We start from the raw sequence: 24,183 nt of genomic DNA on the forward strand, positions 1-24,183 counted from the left end.
GCTAGTTGGTGTTCATGGATATGCTCTGCTAGCCTTCTGCCTGTCTGTCTTAGATAGTGTTTGTTGCAGTCCTTACACTGTATGTTGTAGATGACTCCTGCTTTTTCTTCTTGGGCTACTGGGTCTTTTGGAGTGATTTTGTTGGTTTATGTGCTACAGAGATGCCATATGGTTGTAATAGTCTGCTGGTGGTTTCTGAGACGTTTCTGATGCATGGTAGTGTGATCCTTTTCATAGCTTGTGTAGGTTGTGTTGTAGTAGGTTGAGTGGTCAGGCACTTTTTGATAAAATTCTGTGGATATCCATTTTGTTGGAAAATGTTGTATAGGTGGTCTTTTTCTTTTTTCTGCTGTTCTGGGTCACTGCAATGCGTTCGTGCTCGCTTGAATAATGTTCTTACACACCTCCTCTTGTGGGAGGTTGGGCTGTTACTTTGGTAATGGATCAGTGTGGATTGTCTTCCAATGAACTTGGGTTTCTAATTTCCTGTTCTTTCCTCTGCTGATGAGGATATCCAGGAAGGGTAGCATGTTGTTGTTTTCTTCCTCTCTGGTGAATTTTATTCCTTTGACGATGCTGTTAAGAGTTTCATGTGTCTTCTCTAGTTGTTTCTTTTTTATAACAAATGTGTCATCTACATACCAGATCCATACTTTAGGTTGTATGTGGGGAAGTGCTGTAGCTTCTAGGCGTTGCATTACAATCTCTGAGTCCTGAGAGTGGTGACCCCGTGGGTATACCTTTGACTTATTGGTATATTTGTCCATCAAACTGAAAATAGGCAATGAGGCAGAGGTTGATGAGATCCATGATTCTGGGTATTTCGATCTTGGTGTATTTGGTTAGGTCAGGTGTGTTGGGTAGTACTGACATGGATTCTTTCACTAGTTCTGGGTATATGGATGTAAAGAGTCCTGTGATATCAAATGAGACCATAATTTCATCTTCATCTATTTGTACATCTTTGATTTTCTGGAAGCACTATAGTGGGGAGTTTATGATAGAATATTCGCTCCCCTCTGTGAGATGTCCAAGCTTTTTTGTCAGTTCTTTCACTTATGTTGTATGTTGGGAACCCTGGTAACAATACAATTGGTGAGAGAGGTATGTCGGGTTTGCGTATTTTTGGTCGTCCATAGAAGCGTAGGATGGGTCCACTGCCTTTCATCTGCCACTCTTCTTTTGTGATATGGCCTTTCTTGGTAATGTCACTAAGGGTTCTCTTGATCAGGTTGTCTAGTTTCTGTATTGGGTTGCTGTTTACTGGGATGTAGGCTTCTTTGTCCTCCAGTAATTTTTTGGCTTTTTGTATGTACAGTATTGTGATTTATCCGTGATAACTGTGGTTCAGCCTTTATCTGCTGGGAGGATGATGATGGTTTGGTCCTTCTTTAGGTTTTTTAGGGCTGTTCTGTCCTCTACTTTGAGCTGGTTCTGATTCTTGTTATCTGTGACTGACCAACAAATAACAACCACCCATTTCCCATTCTTTGCTGGATGACCTGAGTCAGTCACTAACTTATTTCATTATTAAACATGTGGTAATCATGCACATTATTTTTACTCCATGGGGAAAGGGGGGATATAATATTTGTATTGCCATATTAGCATTATTCTATGCTTCCAACCATTTTCTTTTAACCAGTATTTTTTAAAAAAATTATCTTAGCCTATTTTTCTATTGATTGATCTAACTCTTAAGGCTAAGCTGCTTTTCGTCCTCCTTTCCCTCTGTAATTTATTAGGTTAGTTTATATTAGTTTTGTTTCTTACCTATACAGGTGAAACTCGAAAAATTAGAATATCGTGCAAATGTTCATTTATGTCAGTAAGGCAACTCAAAAGGTGAAACCAATATATGAGATAGACGCATTACATGCAAAGCGAGATATGTCAAGCCTTACTTTGGTATAATTGTGATGATTATGGCGTACAGTTTATGAAAACCCCAAATTCACAATCTCAGAAAATTAGAATATTACATGACATCAATAACACAAGGATTGGAAATAGAACAATATCGGACCTCTGCAAAGTATAAGCATGCATATGTACTCAGTACTTGGTTTGGGCCCCTTTTGCAGCAATGACTGCCGCAATGCGGCGTGGCATGGATGCTATCAGCCCGTGGCACTGCTGAGGTGTTATGGAAGACCAGGATGCTTCAATAGCGGCCTTCAGCTCCGCTGCATTGTTCGGCCTCATGTCCCTCATCTTTCTCTTGGCAATGCCCCATAGATTCTCTATGGGGTTCAGGTCAGGCGAGTTTGCTGGCCAATCAAGCACAGTAATCCCATGGTCATTGAACCAGGTTTTGGTACTTTGGCAGTGTGGGCAGGTGCTGCTGGAAAATGAAGTCAGCATCCCCATAAAGCTCGTCTGCGGAAGGAAGCATGAAGTGCTCCAAAATCTCCTGGTAGACGGCTGCGTTGACCCTGGACTTAATGAAGCACAGTGGACCAACACCAGAAGATGACATGGCTCCCCAAATCAACACAGACTGTGGAAACTTCACACTGGACTTTGTGCATTGTGTGCCTCTCCATTCTTCCTCCAGACTCTGGGTCCTTGGTTCCCAAATGAGATGCAAAAGTTGCTCTCATCAGAAAAGAGCACTTTGGACCACTGGGCAACAGACCAGTTCTTTTTTTCTGTAGCCCAGGTAAGACGCTTCTGACGTTGTTTATTGTTCAGGAGCAGCTTGACAAGAGGAATACGATATTTGAAGCCCATGTCCAGGATCCGTCTGTGTGTGGTGGCTCTTGATGCACTAACTCCAGCCTCAGTCCACTCCTTGTGAAAGTCCCCAACACTTTTGAATGGCCTTTTCCTGACAATCCTCTCCAGGCTGCGGTCATCCCTGCTGCTTGTGCACCTTTTTCTACCACACTTTTCCCTTCCACATAACCTTCTGTTGATGTGCTTTGATACAGCACTTTGGGAACATCCAACTTCTTTTGCAATTACCTTTTGGGGCTTTCCCTCCTTATGGAGGGTGTCAATGATGATTTTCTGCACAACTGTCAGGTCAGCAGTCTTTCCCATGCTTGTGATTCCTACTGAACCAGCCTGAGAGACCATTTAAAGGCTCAGGTACCCTTTGCAGGTGTTATGGATTCATTAGGTGATTAGAGTGGGACACTTTGAGCCTAGAATATTGAACCTTTTCACACTATTCTAATTTTCTGAGATTGTGAATTTGGGGTTTTCATAAGCTGTACGCCATAATCATCACAATTATACCAAAGTAAGGCTTGACATATCTCGCTTTGCATGTAATGCGTCTATCTCATATATTGGTTTCACCTTTTGAGTTGCCTTACTGACATAAATGAACATTTGCATGATATTCTAATTTTTCGAGTTTCACCTGTAATTGTGTGTGTGTGTTTACTGCTTTAGGGTTTTTTTTACTTTAAATATTATATGTTTACAATGCTAAGAGAATTTATTTATATAGCACTTCAGACATAATCCTGCTCTATTGTCTTCCTCTAATTAAGTAGCATCCTTGAGGGTCAGTGAGATAAGAAAGTAGACAGTTGTTATTATAACTAGTTTAGCCAGTAGACAGCATTCAGTGAGTTGAGGATACACTGGAAGGGGAAATTTAGACTTTACAAGTCACCTTGGTGACAGTCAAGTAGAAGGGAAAAAAACCAATGGAAAAACTGATTATGCTTCAGCAGTCCACAACCAGCATTCTGCTGTACTGACAAACTTCTGACAGGCCAAATGTTCCCTAACCAACACATAGTATTCCCTTCAGGTTTAGTATCCTCATCTAGAAAAGCCACAGCAATACTATGTTTCTAGAGCAGCAAAAATACTATATAGACTTCCCTGATATAGAAAACACTTTCCTTCTATCTAGTAGAAGTCTGTATTTTTGCTGCTCTAGAAACACAGTGACAATTCTTTATTGTCATCAAGTGGTCACCTAAAGTTTTGCAGCCCAGATACAACAGCCCTACAGACATCAATAGTGGGAGAATTGTGTTTCTCTTCACACAAACCCATGCTAATTTTGTAGGTTTTATTTTCAGCCATGGCCCCTAATTTCCAACTAATTTTAAGCATTCACCTAGCTAAAAAAATTAAGAATTTCATGGCTTGAAGGTAGAGTTACTTGAAAAATAGCTACTCTCTCCTGAAATATCTTTTTGATTTTCACATTAACTGCACAAACTGGAAAACTGTGGTGCTTAGCTTACTGCAGATTCTAAAAACCAATTCAAAGTTGGAACTGTCATGTGTTAAATTCACCAACACATGCTTGAAGCTTTCTCCTGAAGCAAACATAATGTACAACACTCCAGAACCCATATTAAGACAATATATTAGATCAACTAAAAAAATGCAAACTTTTGAAATCTCCAAATCCACATAAAGGATGAGTTTCTCTATTGTGCTAAGCCATTATTTGTTTAACCAATATAAAATAAGCCACATCCAGCTTTATAATGGACATGAATCATAAACTATGGTTTAAAAGTCACAATGCCTGGGTTAGTACATGCTAAACCAAACCCAATTAAGCTGCCCTATGGCTTATTCCGCTGTATCAGTTCTGTCAAAATGTTTCAGAAAACAGGCTAGGGGGCAAAATGAAGTTAATGGATATTGGTCACAAGGTCTGCATGATCAGTTAAAAGATGAGATTGTGGAAGAAGGTGCAGACATCAAATGTAGGTTCTCCCTTGTGCTGTTAATAGTTTCAGTTTGCATCCTAAGTAAAAAAAATCTAGAAGTTACTTTGAAGGCAGGTCTAAATAAAAACGAAAAGCTGAAGATGGTATACTAGAGAAATAATCATAAAAAAAACATCAGTAGAAACTTTACCTAATGGCTGGAAGGGACAACCTCTGAAAGAATGAAGTTTTAGCTACACTTGGTATGTCCACCTCCAGTTTAGGTTCCTATTGCTAAGAGTCAAATTCCTTATTTCCCAGGTCACACAAAAAGTAAAAGATAACCATGATGGCCATAAGGAAAAAAATCTGAAATGTTGCACAATACCTTTATTAATGGTTGACAGACAAGGCCATATATTGATTGAAAGAGCAGAGGTCATAATGTCCTACATTGTGATTGATATGTAGGTCAATCACAAGGTCTACAGCACCTCAGGAGTCCTCATGCCCCTTACTGGCTCATTCTGCCTACAGGTGAGTATCATGCCAACAGCACAATATTAAAATGTATATAATATCACAGAAAGACAAACAGGGATGGCTCCAACCATTACTTTGCTGGCTAAAGAGCTGTGTGGAATTTCATATGGAAGCGGAATTCTTCTGCCTCTAGGAATGTTTTACCACACAGCGTGCATGTACAGCCTTTATCTTTAGTACTGTGCGTGCGCCGCACATGACTGTCATGGGCAGCGTGTGAAGCAAACGCTTTACCACAGTGCTTACACTTAAAGGGCTTCTCTCCTGAATGCTGGCGGATGTGAGTACGCAGGATGCTGGAGGCAGTAAAGGCCTGTGGATATCAAGGGAATGGATAAGAAAGCAATCAGAGCCAGAAACAAAAAGCCAAACCCACGTGAAGTCTTTGTCATAACTAGGGGGCATTCCCAGTAGCTGCAGTATTCGTAACTGTGGGAACTCTTAATCCCATGCTTATGATGAAAAATGCTCCTTAATCCGATAGCTTAGATGTAGCACCTTTGCTACTATAGTGGGGCAAAAAAGTATTTAGTCAGCCACCAATTGTGCAAGTTCTCCCACTTAAAAAGATGAGAGAGGCCTGTAATTTTCATCATAGGTATACCTCAACTATGACAGACAAAATGGGGGGAAAAATGCAGAAAATCACATCGTCTGATTTTTAAAGAATTTATTTGCAAATCATGGTGGAAAATAAGTATTTGGTCAATATCAAAAGTTCATCGCAATACTTTGTTATATATCCTTTGTTGGCAATGACAGAGGTCAAACGTTTTCTGTAAGTCTTCACAAGGTTTTCACACACTGTTGCTGGTATTTTGGCCCATTCCTCCATGCAGATCTCCTCTAGCGCAGTGATGTTTTGGGGCTGTCACTGGGCAACACAGACTTTCAACTCCCTCCAAAGGTTTTCCATGGGGTTGAGGTCTGGAGACTGGCTAGGCCACTCCAGGACCTTGAAATGCTTCTTACGAAGCCACTCCTTCGTTGCCCGGGTGGTGTGTTTGGGATCATTGTCATGCTGAAAAACCCAGCCACGTTTCATCTTCAATGCCCTTGCTGATGGAAGGAGGTGTTCACTCAAAATCTCATGATACAGGGCCCCATTCATTCTTTCCTTTACACAGATCAGTCGTCCTGGTCCCTTTGCAGAAAAACAGCCCCAAAGCATGATGTTTCCACCCCCATGCTTCACAGTAGGTATGGTGTTCTTTGGATGCAACTCAGCATTCTCTCTCCTCCAAACACGAGGAGTTGAGTTTAGACCAAAACGTTCTACTTTGGTTCCATCTGACCATATGACATTCTCCCAATCCTCTTCTGGATCATCCAAATGCTCTCTAGCAAACTTCAGACGGGCCCAGACATGTACTGGCTTAAGCAGGGGGACACATCTGGCACTGCAGGATTTGAGTCCCTGGCAGCATAGTGTGTTACTGATAGTAGCCTTTGTTACTTTGGTCCCAGCTTTCTGCAGGTCATTCACTAGGTCCCCCATGTGGTTCACCGTTCTTGTGATCATTTTGACCTCACAGGGTGAGATCTTGCGTGGAGCCCCAGATCAAGGGAGATTATCAGTGGCCTTGTATGTCTTCCATTTTCTAATTATTGCTCCCACAGTTGATTTCTTCATACCAAGCTGCTTGCCTATTGCAGATTCAGTCTTCCCAGCCTGGTGCAGGTCTACAATTTTGTTTCTGGTGTCCTTCGACAGCTCTTTGGTCTTGGCCATAGTGGAATTTGGAGTGTTTAAGGTTGTGGACAGGTGTCTTTTATACTGATAACAAGGTCAAACAGGTGCCATTACTACAGGTAACGACTGGAGGACAGAGGAGCCTCTTAAAGTAGTTGTTACAGGTCTGTGAGAGCCAGACATCTTGCTTGTTTGTAGGTGACCAAATACTTATTTTCCACCATGATTTGCAAATAAATTCTTTAAAAATCAGACAATGTGATTTTCTGGATTTTTTCCTCATTTTGTCTCTCATAGTTGAGGTATACCTATGATGAAAATTACAGGCCTCTCTCATCTTTTTAAGTGGGAGAACTTGCACAATTGGTGGCTGACTAAATACTTTTTTGCCCCACTGTAACTGGAGAAAAGCAGCTAGTGGAGCAAATTCAGACATGCACAGCATTTTAGTGAAAGATGATCCAAATAGCTAATGAGGGGACCAAACACTCCAATTTATGCAAAATCGAAACATTGCAAGAGAATTGCAAGAAATGTCTTCTCACCTTGTTGCAGTACACACATTTATATGGTCGTTCCCCAGAGTGCACCCTGGTGTGCTTGTTTAGACTGGAGGACTGAGAGAAACTTTTACCACATACAGAGCACTGAAATAAGAAAAAATAGGCAATTGTTCTGTAACAGTAGAAGCCGTTAGATCCCATTCTGGTAGGACACAGAGATGTGCAAATGTTCATTATATGCAGGTGAATTGCAGCAAGATGTTACCGCAGTCTCTAATTGCATAACTATATACATTTAAGGCTCTGAACCTTTCAAAAATGATTTGGAAGAAGTGCTTCAGACATCCTGGAAGCAAACCATCTTTTGGGGGCTTCTACCTGAGCTTGAAAAAAAGGTGTAACTACTCCATCCCTTTGGAGCATACATGCAACATCCCATGGAGTAAGGTTACACCACCACTTTCATCATTCTGAAACACACACACACACACACACTCACTCACCACACATACCTCTCAGACATCCCTGGGGAGCATAACCACCTTTCCCAAAATCAGGCACGATATCTGGCATGCAGCTATAGCCTTCCTACCCTATTTTTACATGTATAAACAGCTGTTTCCAAGCATACACTTCTGCATTAGATTCAGAATGCCTTCTTGATCATTATTCTAGCATTGTTTATTTATCTGGGATACTTAATGGCCATCAGAGTACAAAAAACAATATTGCTTTCTCTGTGATAAGAAAGATGAACTATCTTCTCTCTCCTCCCTCCCCCAATATTTTTGGTTTATGTACCCAGTCTTTATTTATTATCTGCTCAACTTGTTAAGAATTTATTTAATTTCTGTGGAGTCTTAAACATGGGTATTCATAAGGAAGTTGCACTGAATTCAGTGAGACGTCTAAATGTATATGTAATTGCTGTCTGAAATTGAAACTGTCTTCATATGTATTTAAAAGTTATAGTAAGGGAAGCAAACATGAATCATTTAAATTGTAACATTAATTTTAGAACAATGTATGATAGTATATATACGCAATAATTCTCTATAGTGACATATGTACATATAATTCATACATTTTAAAAAACATATATACAGGTTTTGTTTCCAGCCAATTTGGTCTCCTCTGTTGGCATAATAGTTTTTGAAAGAAAAAAGGTAGCTCCTATTCTAAGCATGCCTATTCAAATGTACACTCCAGTGAATTCAACTGCAGTTACTTCTAAGTATTTACTTGAACTGCAATCCTATGTACTTCAGAGCAAAACTAACGTAACAGTCTCACTTAAGCTTCCATAGCATGAAATAAGAAATCTCTTTCTATCCACCCCATGGGAATTTCTCAGAAACCATTAAAATAAGATGCTGTTTTTAAAAATGTTGCACTTATTTCCTGCTTGCTGAGTCCAGCTTGAATTATTGAAAGTCTACTGAGAACATTAAATGTCTAATCTACCTCTTAATTTCTTTTAAAGCCTCAATTTTTGGAAATGAATATTTTTAAAAAATGAAGAAATCATTTTAGTAGCTTAGTAACTTGTTTATTTGCACTCTCTTCCTAAGAACCTAAATGGATTATTACTACATTTTTTTACTATTTTTTACTAAATAGTAAATCTATTTCTAAATTTATAATAATTTGCATCAATTGGAAGAGGCAGTTTCTAGAACATTGATTTAAAGGGGATCTGAAGACTGTTTCATTTGATTCCATTATTAAGGAAAGGGTGAGAAAATCATTACTTCCTTAAAGGCAAGTAAAATCATATTTTGATATGATTTACTACATCCAGGAATATGAATTTTAGAGTATTTGTCCCAATAAATCAGTAATGCAATAATAATAATAAAAATAAACAAAATAAAATAAAATCTGTTAGATTGACTTCTGTACATCAAAGAAAAAAGAATCATAAGGCCCCCAGTGTGTTCTCACAGTACTTTCCCTTTTTTTCATGGAAGTCTTGGGTCATCAGATCTGGGCTGCAGAACTCTGGACAACCACTAGATGACAGGAGGGAGATTTCTGCCATTTACCGGGCATCTCGATTTTTGCAGCCCAGGCCTGGTAATGCTTGGGAGCCTTGGCTGAAACCAGACAAGGTGCTGGAACTCTCTCAACCCAAGCTAACCAGACAGTCACCAACATTCTGTTGGTCTCCATCAATAAAGTGATAGCAATAATTTAGAAGACTAATCCTCACATACATACACTGATGAGCCACAAAAATACTAAGTTGCATGAGAGCATGACTTGCAATACAAACCTTCTGAATCTTTTTAAATCATAAAGTAAGATTATAAATAAAGTAAGACTACAAGAAATGGTAGTTGGGCTTCCATCCACCAAATCGGAAGCCCAGAACAATATTTACTCAGAAATAAATCTCATGGCATTAGATTTTATTTCCAAGTAAGATTGTGCACTAAGTGCTTCTTGAGGAAAAAAAACTGAAGATATTTTTCAATGCATCAGCTGAGGAAGCAGAATTCCTACAGAAAAACAGTCAGTACAGAGATACTGACTCTCTCCTAGTAGGGACAGTCCCTCTCTGCCTTATGCTAATGGAGAAATGCCTGCCCAAAGCCCAGTCCAAAGTCACAGGGAACTGCAGGGAGATGACACTCTGCATATGCTTAAAACCACTCTCCTCATCACTGCCCCTTCCAGCGTTGTAGGCCACATGCAGGTTCTAGCAGAAAAAAGCCGTAATTCACCAGTCAGTTGTTTATTACCCTAGAAAGCAAGAATCACACCAAGATACTCAGCGCCCTTACTTTATGAGGTCTGTGCTTCTCATGGACATGGAGAACATGGATCCTCAGACGGTCCCTTTTTTCAAAAGATCGGTTGCAAAGATGGCATGGGAATTTCCTGTCCCCTTGGTCTACACACCGCGTGTACTTCAGGTGTTTGTCCCGGTAGTATCGGTAGGCAAACACTTTTCCACAACGCTCACATTTATAACCCTCCACAGATTCTACAGGGAAAGGAGGAAAAGCCACCATCAGGAGTTAATTAAAGACAACTTGTAGCAAAAGACATGGGCAGCAATCAGAAGGCAAGTATAATACAAAGTTGTTTTGAATAACAAGGAAAATGACTAGGGAAGGGCTAAATGAAAACATACAGATCTCTTGCAACTACAATGTTGGGGTTGCCAGTACATTAACTGAAAACCAGCTAAGTTTTGATCATGAATATATTCCTGAAAATATACTCTATGACTTAATTAACCTTTAATGCTCACTCTATATGTATTTGCCTCTGTGAAACAAATATGCCTATTAAAGCCCTTTAAAAAATGTTAGCCAGACATAACATAGAAACTAAAGAAATAAAATCCCATCCCTTGACATTTTTACAAATAAGGGACAAGGGAAACCATGTGAGTAGTAGTGAGTTAAATGCAAGGCAAGAAACTGAAATCCTATAGATTCACTCAAAAGTAACCACCAGTTGAAGATGGTGCACTTTGAGGCAATATGTTCAGGCTCCCTAGGTTGGACTTCCTCAGCTCCCTTCCAACTCCAGCTGGACTGTTGGTAAAGATTACAAAATAATGTGGTACTTTGGACAAAAAGGTAAGCCAAATATTTTATCCTGCTGCTGTTATTTACACTTATGCAGCTGAAAGTTTACAATAACCCCAGAGGAACAAGACCGCAGAGAGAAAGCCTCTTCTAATTATAGCCCCTTAAAGGAAGTCAGGAATACTTCTTCTCAGTTAAACTAAACATGCAGATGATACTGCTCCTCCAGCAATGAAGAACTATGTTTGTATCTCTCTGTTGGGAAGAACCCAACCCTCAATCCTCAAGTTTTCACAGAAGGAAGGCTCCTTGCTTTCAACACTAAGCCTGTAAGAGACTGCTGACAAATCAAGACATGTCCATTGTTTGCTTGCACAGCACACTACCCATAGTGAATTTAATGATAGTTTGCTCTAACTAAGTTTTCTGTTTGCACAAGTCACTAAACCGTAAGCTGGGCTCTCATAATATGCGAGGGGCAAAAAGAGACCAACTTGCTTGCAGTTCAGCTGCTCACCTATATGCACTCCGTGTCCAGAGGGGAAAGGTTTGCAAACTGACCTTCACTGTGCTGTGGGGTTCGTTTTCCTTCTGCTGTCCCCTTCAGGCTGATAGGGATGCCTAGGAATTGCGAGTAACAGTCGCCATACCAGACCAGCAGTTCTTGGCCAGGTGTGATTTCTTTGCAGCTCTCATAGTAGATCTGGCCTTGGCACTGAAGGGCTGTCAGGTTTTGCTCCTCTGGGAAGCGGGCGCAGTTCACTAATGACATCCAGTTGCCAGAAGAGCCTCTGCCATCGATGAAGTGACTCAACTGGCCATCTTCAAAAATCTGCAAAACACACATACACATTTCAGAAATGCGTAAGTCCAGGAGACCAATGGTACTTCTTGAGAAAGAGATTTGCACACCTCTTTACCAAACACTGGACCACCTTTAACACCCAGGTGACTGAATGGTTAACTTCAGACAAAGCAGAAGAGATGACTGAACCTTTGATGTTCAGACTCTCAGAAGGGGGATGTAATGATATGTACATTTTCTTGGGGAAATCCCTTGGGGAAAATAAAAAATCAACATGGTTTACTGCCAAATGAATTCAGGGGTGAACAAGCTGTCATCTAGCCTTCTCCCCCCTCAGCTGAACCATGCATAGCAGGCACGTGGGGAGTGGAGTGCACATTGTTTCTATCCCACCTCAAACCCTAGCAATTCTCGGCTGCTCTAAGGCAGAAGGTATGATGTCAGGTACCTCCCACATCAAGGAATTGTCATCATAAGTTTTAATCTCGCTGGTGTTGACCACCTTGCCCTGGAAGGGACCAAACCGAATACCCTTGAGGATGGTTTCTGTGCAGAAGACACCCAGCTGTGGACCTTCCACAAATACAGTCTGCAACACAGTCAGACCTAGAGGGAGAAAACCAAGTTGGCTAGTCAAGAAGCAGAAATGCCACCAATGAAATGATGGGCCAGCAAACATCCTTCCCAAATGAACAAAAATGCAGCTACCTTTGGGAAGCTGCAAAGTTGATCTATCCAGCAGTGGGGGCTGACTGTCAGCATCTCCTGAAGGGAAAGCAAAGCAGAGTCACCTGTTAGCTGACACTGACAGGGAAAGAAGGATAAGCAAGTATGCTTGAACTGAAAACACTGCTAAATTCGAATAATTAGTCCAAAATAATTGCCATGCATTGCCATAAGATAAACTGAGCAGCAACACTACCAGATATGCCTCAACCGTGTCCATTTCAACTACCTCAATTAATTAAAGAAAAATGTAAGTAATAAAGGGTTAGGAAATGCCTGAGGGATAAATCAAAGACCAACATGGTTAAAGTTGCTGCTGAACCATCAGTCTTTTTTCTACAAGAGGGATCCTGGCAAGAAGGGGGCACATGCAAAGAGGGCAAAGCATCAGCCTGAAAAACATAATAATAAGACTCCATTATACCACCCTGGTAGGGAGTGATGGGAGTTGTGAACCAACAGACCCAGAAGGGATACTGTTAGATAAGCCTGTTCTAGGCTATTTTACGTTGAAAATGTAAGCAATTTATTGGAAATAATGAAATATTTCATTAAATTCCACACCCAATATTTTGTTAACAAAAACATCAACATCCAGTCTAAAGAAAATGACAAAGCGATGAGATAAATGCAATTATAACTATGACAATTAGCAGTTGCTATGTTTCCAACATAGGGACTACTCTGATTTTTAATCCACAGTTTTTAAAGTTAAGGGTGTACATGTATTGATTTATACCACCCCAAAGTGCATCAAACTACCCAGAGGCTATCCTTCTTAAACCATTTCACTCTCACTTCTCCTCCTCCTCCCTTTTTAACATCCTTCCTGTTGCAGAAAAGGTCTGTGCTGCTGCTGTTATAGTTCTCCTGCCAACCGGCATCCTTGATGCTTCAAATCGATGCTTCCTTTTGCCAGGAATCAGACAACTAACTGGAAAAAAAAATTACCAACCAAGATTACGGCAGGTTCGAGAACTCCTTAGGCACCAGACCAAAGGTTTGCTCAGCCTTTCGAGGAAGGGATCCAGAGTCAGAGGAAAGCAGCTTCTTACTAGAAGGGTAAGCTGTTTTCCAGCCTCCCACCTAGTAGAATTTCTGCCCGCTTCCCCCTCGCGAGGCAGGGCAATCCAGCGCATCTTTCTCTGGGCTTCAGCCCTGCTGATCAAAAGCCTTAAATATCTGAAGAAACTTCCTGCCCATTTTGTTCAGCGGGGCTTAAGCACAAAGTGCGCCCGTCGGTGTTTTCGCTGAAGGCGAGAAGTTTTCCCCAAAAGTAAACCGCATCTGACACAACGTGCAGAGCAACCGAGGGCGCTTTGAGCAAAGGCGCGTCTCTCTCGAACTCGCCCAAAGCAGAAGCGGGGCTTTGGGGCTCGAGATTGGGCGGAACGGCCCGCGGCGAGAAAGCGGAGGGAAAGCGCCCGCTCAGCCGCCTCCCTTACCCGGGCTGGGGCCCACCTGCCGAGAGGGCGCGCGGCTGCTTCCCGCCGGGCAGGGCGCCGTAGAGGACGGCGTGGAGCTCCTGGGCCGTGAAGCGGTAGCTGGGCGGGCGCTGCTCCGAGTCCGGCGTTCCTTCGAGGCTCCTCTTCTTGGGCGAGGATCTCTTCCCGGGGAAGGGCGCGGCCAGCACTGGCACAGGCCGGGGGAGCGGAGGCGGCCGGAGCAGGGGAAGGGCGGGCGGCGGAGGCGGCCCCAGGAAAGTGGCGGGGAGGCGCTGGAAGGGGAAGGGCGGCACCGGAGGCGAGCCCGGGCTCAGTCCCCCGGCAGCTGCCGTCGGGGGCTGGAAGACGACCGCCGGCGGAAGCGTCTCGAGGAAGAGCGGCGGATGCAGAGCAGGGGCAAAGGAAGCGGCGCCGGTGGGACAGCTGTGGAACAGCATCAGCAAGGACTCGCCGCCGGCGCCCTCGCCGCCGCCGGCCTCTTTGGAGGGCGCGGTCCCCGCCAACGACGAAGCCATCGCCGCGCACCCGTCTGGAAAAGACGCGGCACCTGTGAAGAGGAGAAAAGGCACAGTTGAGCCAGCGCGCTTCCGGGAGGGGCGGCTGAAGCCAGGAATCTCCGCCCAGAAGCCCTCCCGAAGTCCCGGGCCAAGCTTTCCCGCGGAAGAGCCGAGGGTACCTCAACGCTGGGGAGCCGGGCTCGCTAGGCGCCTGCCCATGATTTCCCTCGGAGGGAGTCGCCCCCTGCCGCCCTCACGCCGCTTTTAAGGAGGGGGAGGGGGCAGCTCAGCCCGGAACACTCCCGGACTTCCTTCGGAAGGTTGGAATACGGTCCAATGGTCCCCAGCCAGGCTCGGAGGCCCAGGGCGGGGGAGCGCAGCCTTCCCCCTTTCCTGTTTAGGAAGCGCTGGCGCCCTCAAACGAATTCGACTAAAACACCCGGCCTGCCGTCATGGCCATATTGACCGAGATTGTTGGGACTTATATTCCGATACACCTGGAGGGCAGGAGAGGAAGAAAAGCTCTGGGTGGGGTAGTTCTGATCCCCCGCCCACTGTACGGATGCGTTTGAGAGAGAAATATAGAGGCCGGTCTAAGTATGATTTCGCTTTCGGTCTCTCGTACCACCGGGGAAGGCACCTGGAGCGATGAGAGGAGCTGTCTGAGAAAAGATGGACTGCAACAGATTTTATAGGACTGCATCCGCTTTCCGTGAAAAGCACCTAAAAACTGACAATCCTCCTCGTTTCCATCCTTTTCAGAAGAGCTTACTCTCAGCTACGTGTGCGTAGAGTAAGCTCCTCTGAAAAGGATGGAAGCGAAGAGGAGGATTGTCAATCACGCTTCCATAGTTATTCTGTATGTATCTACTCAAAAGCCAATCGCGCTGAATTCGACGAATTTTAATCCTTGGGAAGGGGATACTGGACTGCAGCCTCGGTTTCTTTTAGGGAGATTTGCCTCCTTAATTCTTTCCTTTCTACCTTTGCCATTACAAGGCTCTTAAACGTACATTTCTAGAAGTACGAACAAGAACTTGGTGGCGCTTTAATATGAAACCAGCAATGAATAATCCCCAACATAATGCGACTTACGGCTACGGAAGTCGCATAGAATTGCGCGGCAAAGGTGTTTCTCAGGAGGGAAGTCCCTCACAGAGCTAAGTGGGACTTACATACGAGGAAAACCTAGGCTGTAATTTACATCCTGTAAAGCTGTATTACTATGCATACTTGTTTAGGGCCAAGCTCCGTTACGACTTACTCCTGAGTAAACTTCTCTAGTTAGCTGGAAACGATTTGAAACATACATTCTCCGGAAAGGATTCTGGGAAGTTCCAGTACAAATAATTCCATGCCTGTCTCCTCCAATGTAAAGCGTATTGATCTGAATTAAAACTACTGGCAGAGACGCGTGCAGTGAGCACTATTGAAGGCCGTAGTTCTTTACCGGCTTCTCTGCAGCGCAGAAGCGCTTCGTTCGCACGTGTTCTCTCAGTGGCTACAAGGCGGCTCTGCGAAGGGGACGCGGCCACAAGGATAATCGTGCGGGCAGACCTTGGTGGACGGGAGCACCAGCAGAGCATGCCATAAACTTGCGCTGAAAAGCTCAACTTGTATAAAGAGCACATATAGAAAGCGTATAATTAAAAAAAAAGGGGGGGTAGGGAGAAAGACCTAACGTAGCTTCTCGCCAGAATAAATCAAGTCCTTTCATTCTGCTCGGCTGCGGGATTGCTGCTTTCCCCAACCGGGTCCTAGGTGTATTTTGCTGGCTGGGGAATTGCAGGCACTTGTCTGGAGACGGCTGTCCTTACGCAGCAGCCCGCTGCTTCTTCAGGAGCCCCTTCTCCCCTCCCATAGCGCGCAGACCGAAAGCAAAGGGCGGAGGCTGGAAAAGACGCAGCCCCTCCGAGTGCAGAGTTGAGCCTGTACGCCGCCGCCTGTTAGAGGCAGGGGTGCTCCTTGCCAGCGCCGGAGGGAGGAGAGCGGGGTCTGCGGCCCCTCAAGCTCCCGGGTCTCTTCCCAGGGCGCTCCGGACCACCCTGGAAGTCCGATCCATCCGCCCCGCGTCGTCCGCCAAGGCCGGCGGCTGATAGGCGGGGCGCTCCCGGAGCTTCCCCCTCTTTCCTCCCCGGCCTGTGCTTTTCCTCTCCTGGGGATGGGAAGGGGGGAGGCGGCGGACTACGGCTCCGCGTCGAAGCTCTGAACCCGCTGCCCGGCTTCGGAGGTCGCCTGGCTCTGCCTTTCCCAATGGAAGGAGCGCGGTGGTTCTCCCGCGCGCCGGTCACCTGCGCGGCACAATCAGCGGCCGCCCCAAGAGGGAGCCACGGGCTCCTCGGGGAGGACAGCGCGCCTCTCTCAGGCCCACCGGTTACGTCCCGTCCCTGCCTCCGGCCAGCGGCCCCAGAGCACCGCCACTCCCAGGCCTCGGCTACCTGCTGGCGGACGGCAGGTGTCGCCCAGCTCGGGTTTTCCTGCCTTCATCCGACGGGTTTACCGGGTCAATCGTGGTTTCCTCAAATAATCCAGATTCTCAGGACACCGTGAACCATAAATGGACTGAGTCCGGTGCTCAGGTCCGCTAAATTCAGCTGAAGCGAGCCGCTTGGTGTACGCATTTGTCCCCATGGAGGGTGCAGGCACCAGCGGGCACAGAGGAGCAGAACCGAAGCCTCCAAGCTGTGTTCGCACAAAACCCTGCACTCCACAATCTATAAGCGACCCAACTCAGAGCGCGGCTTCCTTCAGGCGTCTGGCTGACTCGGCCGCTTCAAACACAAGCTGGTCCGGTTTGGTTAGGCACTGGGCTTTGGAAACAATGCCTGGCTTAGCCGGGGAGCCCAGCCAGCTCGAGGCCAGTAATGGGAAAGTACGATGCCTTGAAATTGCAAGGACCCGCAGGGATGGTCAAAGAAGTCAAGATGGCGGCGCACATGAGCAACGGAGGCGTTTCAATCGCAACCTCGTGGCCATCTTACCTTTTTCGACCATACCTCGAGGATACCCCTGGACCTGAATCTCGCTGTGGGAGACAAAGGGGAGGAATGGGGCGGCAATTCTCTGTATAAAGTTAGATCTCCTCTTTCGAGCCCATCCCGAATTGAAAATTCGCCAGCGATTCCAGTTCCTGGATGATTATCCCAGGTTAGGCTATAACCGGGAGGATCCCATCCACGTCTGACCCAGGCGTGACTCGGCTTAGCTTCTCAGCCCCGACAAGGCCAGCTACCTGCCGCCAACCTTCGCAGAGTTTCCTGGGACTAAGCCCGCTAAGCGGAGTCGGCCTTGGAGCTTCTGGCTGCACCTTCTCTGGCGGAGGCGGGGGTGCCGCGCGAGCCACCTTCTGCTAAGGCCACCCGATCTGGGCCGCAGAGCTCCGGACGACCACCTTATGGCAGCAAAAAGACGCCGGCTGCCCCGTCTTCGTTCTCCCCTAGTGGTCGCCGGAAGGTCTGCAGCCCAAATAAGACCGCCCGGTTTTCTGGTCAAGCCGAGACGTAAGAAGAAAGCGGGAGGAGAGAAGGAAGCGGGCGACCGCTAGCTTTCGGGCCCGGACGCCGAGCGAGGAATGGAGACTTTTAGGCCAAGCGCTAAACGAATGGCCGAATTGGAGGACGCGAGCGCTCGGAGACTTTTCCGTTGCATTGAGAGGATGCGCTACGGGATCCCCTGGAAGCAAAATAAGAGGAGCTGCGCAGCCGACCCCGCGGGAGCCCCGGTTCTCGCCTTGGCGTTTTTCTGCAGGAGAAAAGCGGCCGCCTTCGCAACACCGCGGGGTCTGGACGGGCGCCCTTCGGATCAGACGCGCGGTTGCGTTTCTCTCCCCCTCCGCCCTTTCCCGGCCTTCAAGTCGTTTCGGAGAAAGTCCCCTCCAAGCGAGGACGTTTTACGAGTTCGCAGTTGGAAATCAGAGAAAGGATTAATTTCGAAAATATCCAAAGGCGCTTCTGCCGAAACGGATCGGTCCACGTTGCGTCCCTCCGTCTTTCTTCCAAGTGTTAGAGGGATTCGTCTTGCGCTTTCTTCTGCAAGCAGGGCTGTTGTTGGTTGTCATCTACCATTTCTTCGTTACTTTTTTTTTTTAATTGCCTAGGTGTCCGGGCAATTATATGTTCTCATGTTGTATTTGTAACCCCCTTTTGCTTACAAAACATTTCCTCTGCTGTTCACCCTCGTGGTTGGGATAAATAAATGCATGAAAAAATGTTGACCAGGAGAAAAGAGGAAGGCACCGTATCCACGGACGCACTCACCTAAACGCCTCCAATCGATATCAAGTGAACATTAACGAAAAGACAGAATCCCTCCAGAAGAGAAAGGCCGTGTATTTCCGAAGTTCCCGGCTTCGATTAATGCTCGTTACCATTTGCCAAACCATAGTTGGTTAAGCCACACATGACTTGGTTCACGCCTCGTGCTCAAAATATAAACCATGGTCCGCAAGCCACACTGTCTCTGTTCACACAATAGGCGATGTCAAAAGGAAACAATTTTCTGCCTGGGCGCGACGGGCAGCCCTCCTGAAGCGTTGGTCAGTTTCGGCTACGCTCCTCTTCAGCCTCCACTGAAAATGAGCGGCGAGAAAAGATGCGAAATTTCCCCCAACGTTCACCCTCCGTTAATGAATCAGAGAGAGCGAGGAAAAGCCACGATAACGTCTCTAAAGCAAAAGGTTTTCTACAAGCAGCTGGATCGGCTTTCTTTTGATTTTACCGGCGGGGGAATGCGCGTGTTTCATATTCCCGCAGCCAAGTAATAAGAATCGGAGGAATGGAGTTGTGCCCGCCGAGAAGAGAATCCCCGGAGAGAAACGGGGCTGAGGACGCGGTAGCCCCACTCGTGCTGGGGGCGGGGGGTCCGTCGATGAAATATTAAACCTGAGCTTCGCATGTGGGTTTGGGTTAGACCAATCGAAGTAGACCCTGATCCAGGACTATTCAAGGACCAACGTGTGAACGGATCAAAAATGTGTGACGGGACAGGAGAAATAAAGAGTGTTGCGAACTGCCGGTGGTTCTGTCTTCGTTCATGAACTGAGAGTTGTAAGAATCACTTTCCCCCTGGTTAGCTTTAATTGTATTCGCTCGTTAACAGCGCCGCCTTATGCAGAGAGACTCAGAAGGAAGTCAGTCCCGTTGACTTCCATTGGACGCATTCCCGGGAAAGTCTGTATATTAGAATGACGTCTTTAAAATTAAGGAGGATATAGCTTTCCACCAAAGTAATTCTTACAGTATTATTTCCGCTTAGTATACAATTTAAAATTATTTGATCAGACTGTGTAGCTTTTACTGATAAAGAAATATCACGGAATGTACTCCAAATCTATCTTACAAAGTTTTCCATATGTACTGTACATATTTGTATAATTTGCTTATATATTTAAATGCAGACCCCACTGAACTATTTCTTGCTGCATCATATTTGCTTGTCTCAAACATCTTTACTATTATCATAAAGAATGTTTAGTGGTAATATTCAGAATGCATTTAGTTTTTTTAAAAATGTATCCACGAGTTAGATTCGGGGGTTATTATACGCAAGGCATGTTGTCAAGAGGAAATTAAATCCTTGTTACTGATGTGTAAATCGTGTGAGTGTATCATTAATATATTAAAAATATATAGAGAAAATGGATTAAACAGAGCAGCACTGCCACCCCAATAAATTCTCACTTTCAATCAAAAGACTAATGGGATAGCTGCATTTATTTATTTGTATCTTCAGTAGACATGTTAAACTGTTTACGGAGCACATGGAAGTTAAAAACCCAACAGGTCACTCAAAAATATTGAATATCTCTTGATGTGTTAGATTACACCTGACCTTTCATTCTCCTTCTGCAACTCAGCTTGCATAACAATTCCTCCTCCAGTTTTCCCCTACAACAGCCCTCTGTGGGGCTGGGAATAAGTGGCCGACCCAAATATCTCCCACCAGCTATGGGTGGATTTAAATCTGGCTCAAGACCTGAGACACCAGGTTAAGGACAGATTGTCATAGAGAAAATCTATCTATGTGGTCCCCAGGAGTTGACACTGACTTAATGACATGTCTCTGGCCCTCATCCAACACCTTTACCGCTACATTAGGTCAGGTGGTTAAGGAACTTTGCTGGATTTAGCCTGAGGGATGGGGTGGGGTGGGGTGGGGAGAAGTGGGGACTTTGATGGAAGTGCCTTTCACACAATACTTTAAGCCATGGTTGTGTTGCCATTGTTTATGGAATAAACCCAGTTAACTTAGTTCATATGACAGACTAAGCTAGAACGTGATGTGAACTGAACTAATAGATGATATCTGAAAAAATCTTGGAGGAGCATCTATCCAACATCCAAGACATAGGAAATCTGCCCACACATAATGTGGTAAGCTATGGTTTAACTATGGCTTGTTGGTAAGTCACAACTGGCTAGGTTCACAGAACCTTTAAGCTGTAAAACATGATTTACAATCTCACTAACTGGGTTCACGAGTGCAGTATGTCCCAAACGAACTACATTTGATCCTGCTGAGTTGTGTGAAAATAGCACTCGTTTAAAACTAACCTCCCTCATAGCCGTGCTGGGAAGAACCCGGACTTGTTTCTTTGAATTTGGCTGACTTGGAAGCGGAAACGCCTATTTAGGAGGGCTGAGACCATCGGGAGTTAATACCTGGGTTTTCGCCCTCCCCCCAAAAAAAGACCGACGCTGGATCCGCTCTGCAAGGGGGCATTAAGGCGCCGGGAGAAGAGGTCCGCGGGAAAGTCGGAGAGTGGTTCAGCGTGGGGAGACCGCGAGGCTGCAGCTATGAGCCTCCGACCGTTACTCCTCACGGTGATCCGTTTCCCTGGCACAGTCTCCCCCAATTTCCAGGAGTTGCAGGAAATTAGGAATGGTCATGCAATACCTGCGGGGTGTGAGGTGGGGCAGGTTCGGGAAGGGCGAATAAATGGCTACGAAATTGCCCCCGGACTCGAGGCTTAGATCTTCCCTGCATTTGACATTTTACTAAAGGTCTGGCCATCCTGAAAAAGCCTTTTCCAGAAATCCTGAACTGTGCCAGTTGCTTGCTTGCAGAAGGCACATGTTGGGGACTTGTTTATTTATTAGTCGATTTATATCCTGCCTTTATTTTGTACATCTCCAGGCAGCGTGCCTAATGAAGCTCCCTGCTTCCTCTTTTCCCCACAACAACCCTGCAAGGTGGGTTGGGCTGAGACAGGCTCAAAGTCCCTCATGCTGCTTTCATCCTTAAGGGAGGACCTGAACTCACTGTCTCTAATTCAGCACCTTAACTACTGCACTAAACTGACTATCCATATACATTGCACCAGTGCTAAAAGGATCTGTTTGTGATCAAATGTGTTTCATCCATGGTCAGTTTTGTTAGAGCCTTTATGGAAAGTCTTTTTGGGGACTCCAAGGTATCATATTATTGAGCTTCCCTTCTTGTAGCATTAAGTCCTACATCTTATATCATTTTGTCTTAGTGCTTTTGTTGAACTCAGCCTTATTCAACAAACTGGTTAAACAAAATTAGGCAATTGCACTGATGTATCTAGACATCAAAATATACTTAAACTTTTAAAGGCTCTAACACAACTACTGCTACCCAAATCTCCACAGTATATATTTGTTTTAATATGAGCCAGGCTTAAATATGTCTCCACCAAACTGATTTTTGCACTGTGTTGGGATCATAAGGCCTAGGTCTCTTAGCCAGCATCAGGAATTCTGGGAGTTGTAGTCTTATTTGACATATTTGAAGGGGAAGATAGGCTTAGCTCCTTTTTTTATAGGCCTGCTTTGCACAGGAGTCATGATGTGGATTGTTAATTGTGTTTTGCAGAACTTGTTTTACATCTCAGCTCTTCTGTGACCCAAAGCAGGTTCTTTTCCCATAAATGGTGACCGCATGAATTAAAGTATGACACAATCAGTAAATGTAGTCAAAAAATGCTGCTGAAACTACATTCAGAGTGACACTTTTTTTTATTCTTTCACTGCCCAGAAAATGACAATTTGCAGCTTAAACATGTGGCAATCTTATTACTGCTTGATTGCATTTCTATCTCACCTTTTCTCAGAGAAGCAAGTTCCATGAAGGCTCCAATTCTTATCTCCACACCAAATTCTTGTGAGGTAGACCAGCCCAAGCATTTCCTAATCTTATACCTAACTATTAATGGCTGCGTAACAATCTGTATTTGAAGGGGGAAAAAGAACTTGGGGAGGATGTGGGACCTCATAATTACAGCAAGAAACTGCATCTTTTCCTTAGTTGACAAAATTCAGGGTTACCAAGGAAACTACAGAAGTAGCTGAAACAGTTCAAATGAGCAAGAGAGTATTTTAATGTTGGGAAACTTGCTCAGTGAGAATCTCAGCCCTGGTTTTTATACATGTGTAAGTCATAGTTTGTATTTTTGTTGGTGTTATTTAAACTAAAGGATGGTGATCAATAGCTCCTCCCAGGATGTTGCTGGACAACTCCTAGCAGTTGAGTTAAGCCACAGCCAAAAGTCTACAGGCTCCTCATCCAAGCAGTTTAATGTTGTTCTGAGAAAAGCTGCTTCATGGTAAGAAATATGAAGGTCCTAAAGTGTGTGCCTGAGTTTTTAGAAATTCAGAGTTAATTGACCTTTGTCCTCTCTACAGTAATCTTATCAAAGAAGTTGCCAAACTCCAGGTACATGCAAATACCTCCTGTTTACCAGCTTGTTGCCTTAATCAAGGATTCTAAGGGATTCAATCTTCATGATCCATCCTCATCTCAGGATAAACCAGCTGGAAGTCCCAACTTCTATTTTTTTCTTATATCTTACATTCTTATATATTAATTCAGTCTAGTACAGATTTCTCCAAGCTAGGGCCCTTTAGATGAAGGCTGAAATAAATAAATCCATTACTGCCTGGGACCTAGCATCTCCAAAGAAAATCCTAAGAGTTGGGAAAATGAGAGTCCCACCAAGATTTTTGAACTCCCAGGAGCTGATGGCAGGGACATAACCAAATCTTGGTCTAATGCCTGATCCAGGTCAGTGTTCAGCTAGAATGGGGCAACTTTTTGATTCTATGTCTAGCTAAAAATAAGTTTACTTTTTTTTTTTGCCCACTGGAAAGTATATGATCTAGTTTATAAAGCATAGTATTGTATTACATATGATCTAAAAAAAGTATTGCTTATGTCCCTGCTGCTCAGGATTCATGGAAGAGAGATTACCCTGGAACTCCAAGAGCATCATTGTCTCTATGACTGTCTAGTTGGATGAGATGAACATTCAGATATCTCCTTACCTGGATACCACTGTAAGGTGAGCAGAGTATGATGTGTTTGCACAGTATGTTTACTGAGTTTAGTCAAGTTAATTCAATTATTTGGCTTCATGTCATATTAAACCATTACTACATGGTCTGGATTTGCACGAACTTGGCTAAGCAGCATTGCCTGATTTGTGATTCAGTGTGTCACATAAACACAGCCAAGGAGAAGCAGGAACCACTGTTTATTGCTTGGACAGGAGCATATTCCTCCAATTTTCACTTTAGGTCCTAGAAAACCCACATTATGTAATAGAAGTAAGCAAATCTTTTAAAACTCTGCCCTTAAGAATTGGACTTCAGTCTCTACCATCCCCAATTAGCATGATCTTTGGAACTGTTTTAATTGTATTGTTTTTGTTCATTGCTGAGTCTGATACAGATTGTGGTGGGACAGAAATTCAGTAATATCTGAAGGCTGATGCAAGTTGTCTCCAGACACTTCTATTTGCTGCACATTGTATAAGCAAAAATACAATTTGTATCAAAC

General features: G+C 44.5%; 1 protein-coding gene across 1 annotated transcript; it reads right to left on the bottom strand.

Annotated features, from left to right (window-relative positions):
- Positions 1–5,256: 5,256 nt before the first annotated feature.
- On the bottom strand, positions 5,257–14,403 carry PRDM14 (PR/SET domain 14). The gene is made up of 8 exons (XM_088130765.1): positions 13,889–14,403; positions 12,900–12,919; positions 12,426–12,482; positions 12,166–12,323; positions 11,474–11,744; positions 10,157–10,359; positions 7,413–7,514; positions 5,257–5,487 (listed from the first exon to the last, which is right to left on the bottom strand). Exons 1-8 carry the CDS (start codon positions 14,401–14,403, stop codon positions 5,257–5,259), a joined length of 1,557 nt encoding a protein of 518 aa, XP_087986891.1.
- Between the last annotated feature and the right edge of the window lie 9,780 nt (positions 14,404–24,183).

This window comes from Python bivittatus, unplaced genomic scaffold, assembly GCF_059951505.1.
Source record: "Python bivittatus isolate LINGU-HERP-01145 unplaced genomic scaffold, Pbiv_v1 ctg000840_np1212, whole genome shotgun sequence".
NCBI lineage: Eukaryota > Metazoa > Chordata > Lepidosauria > Squamata > Pythonidae > Python > Python bivittatus.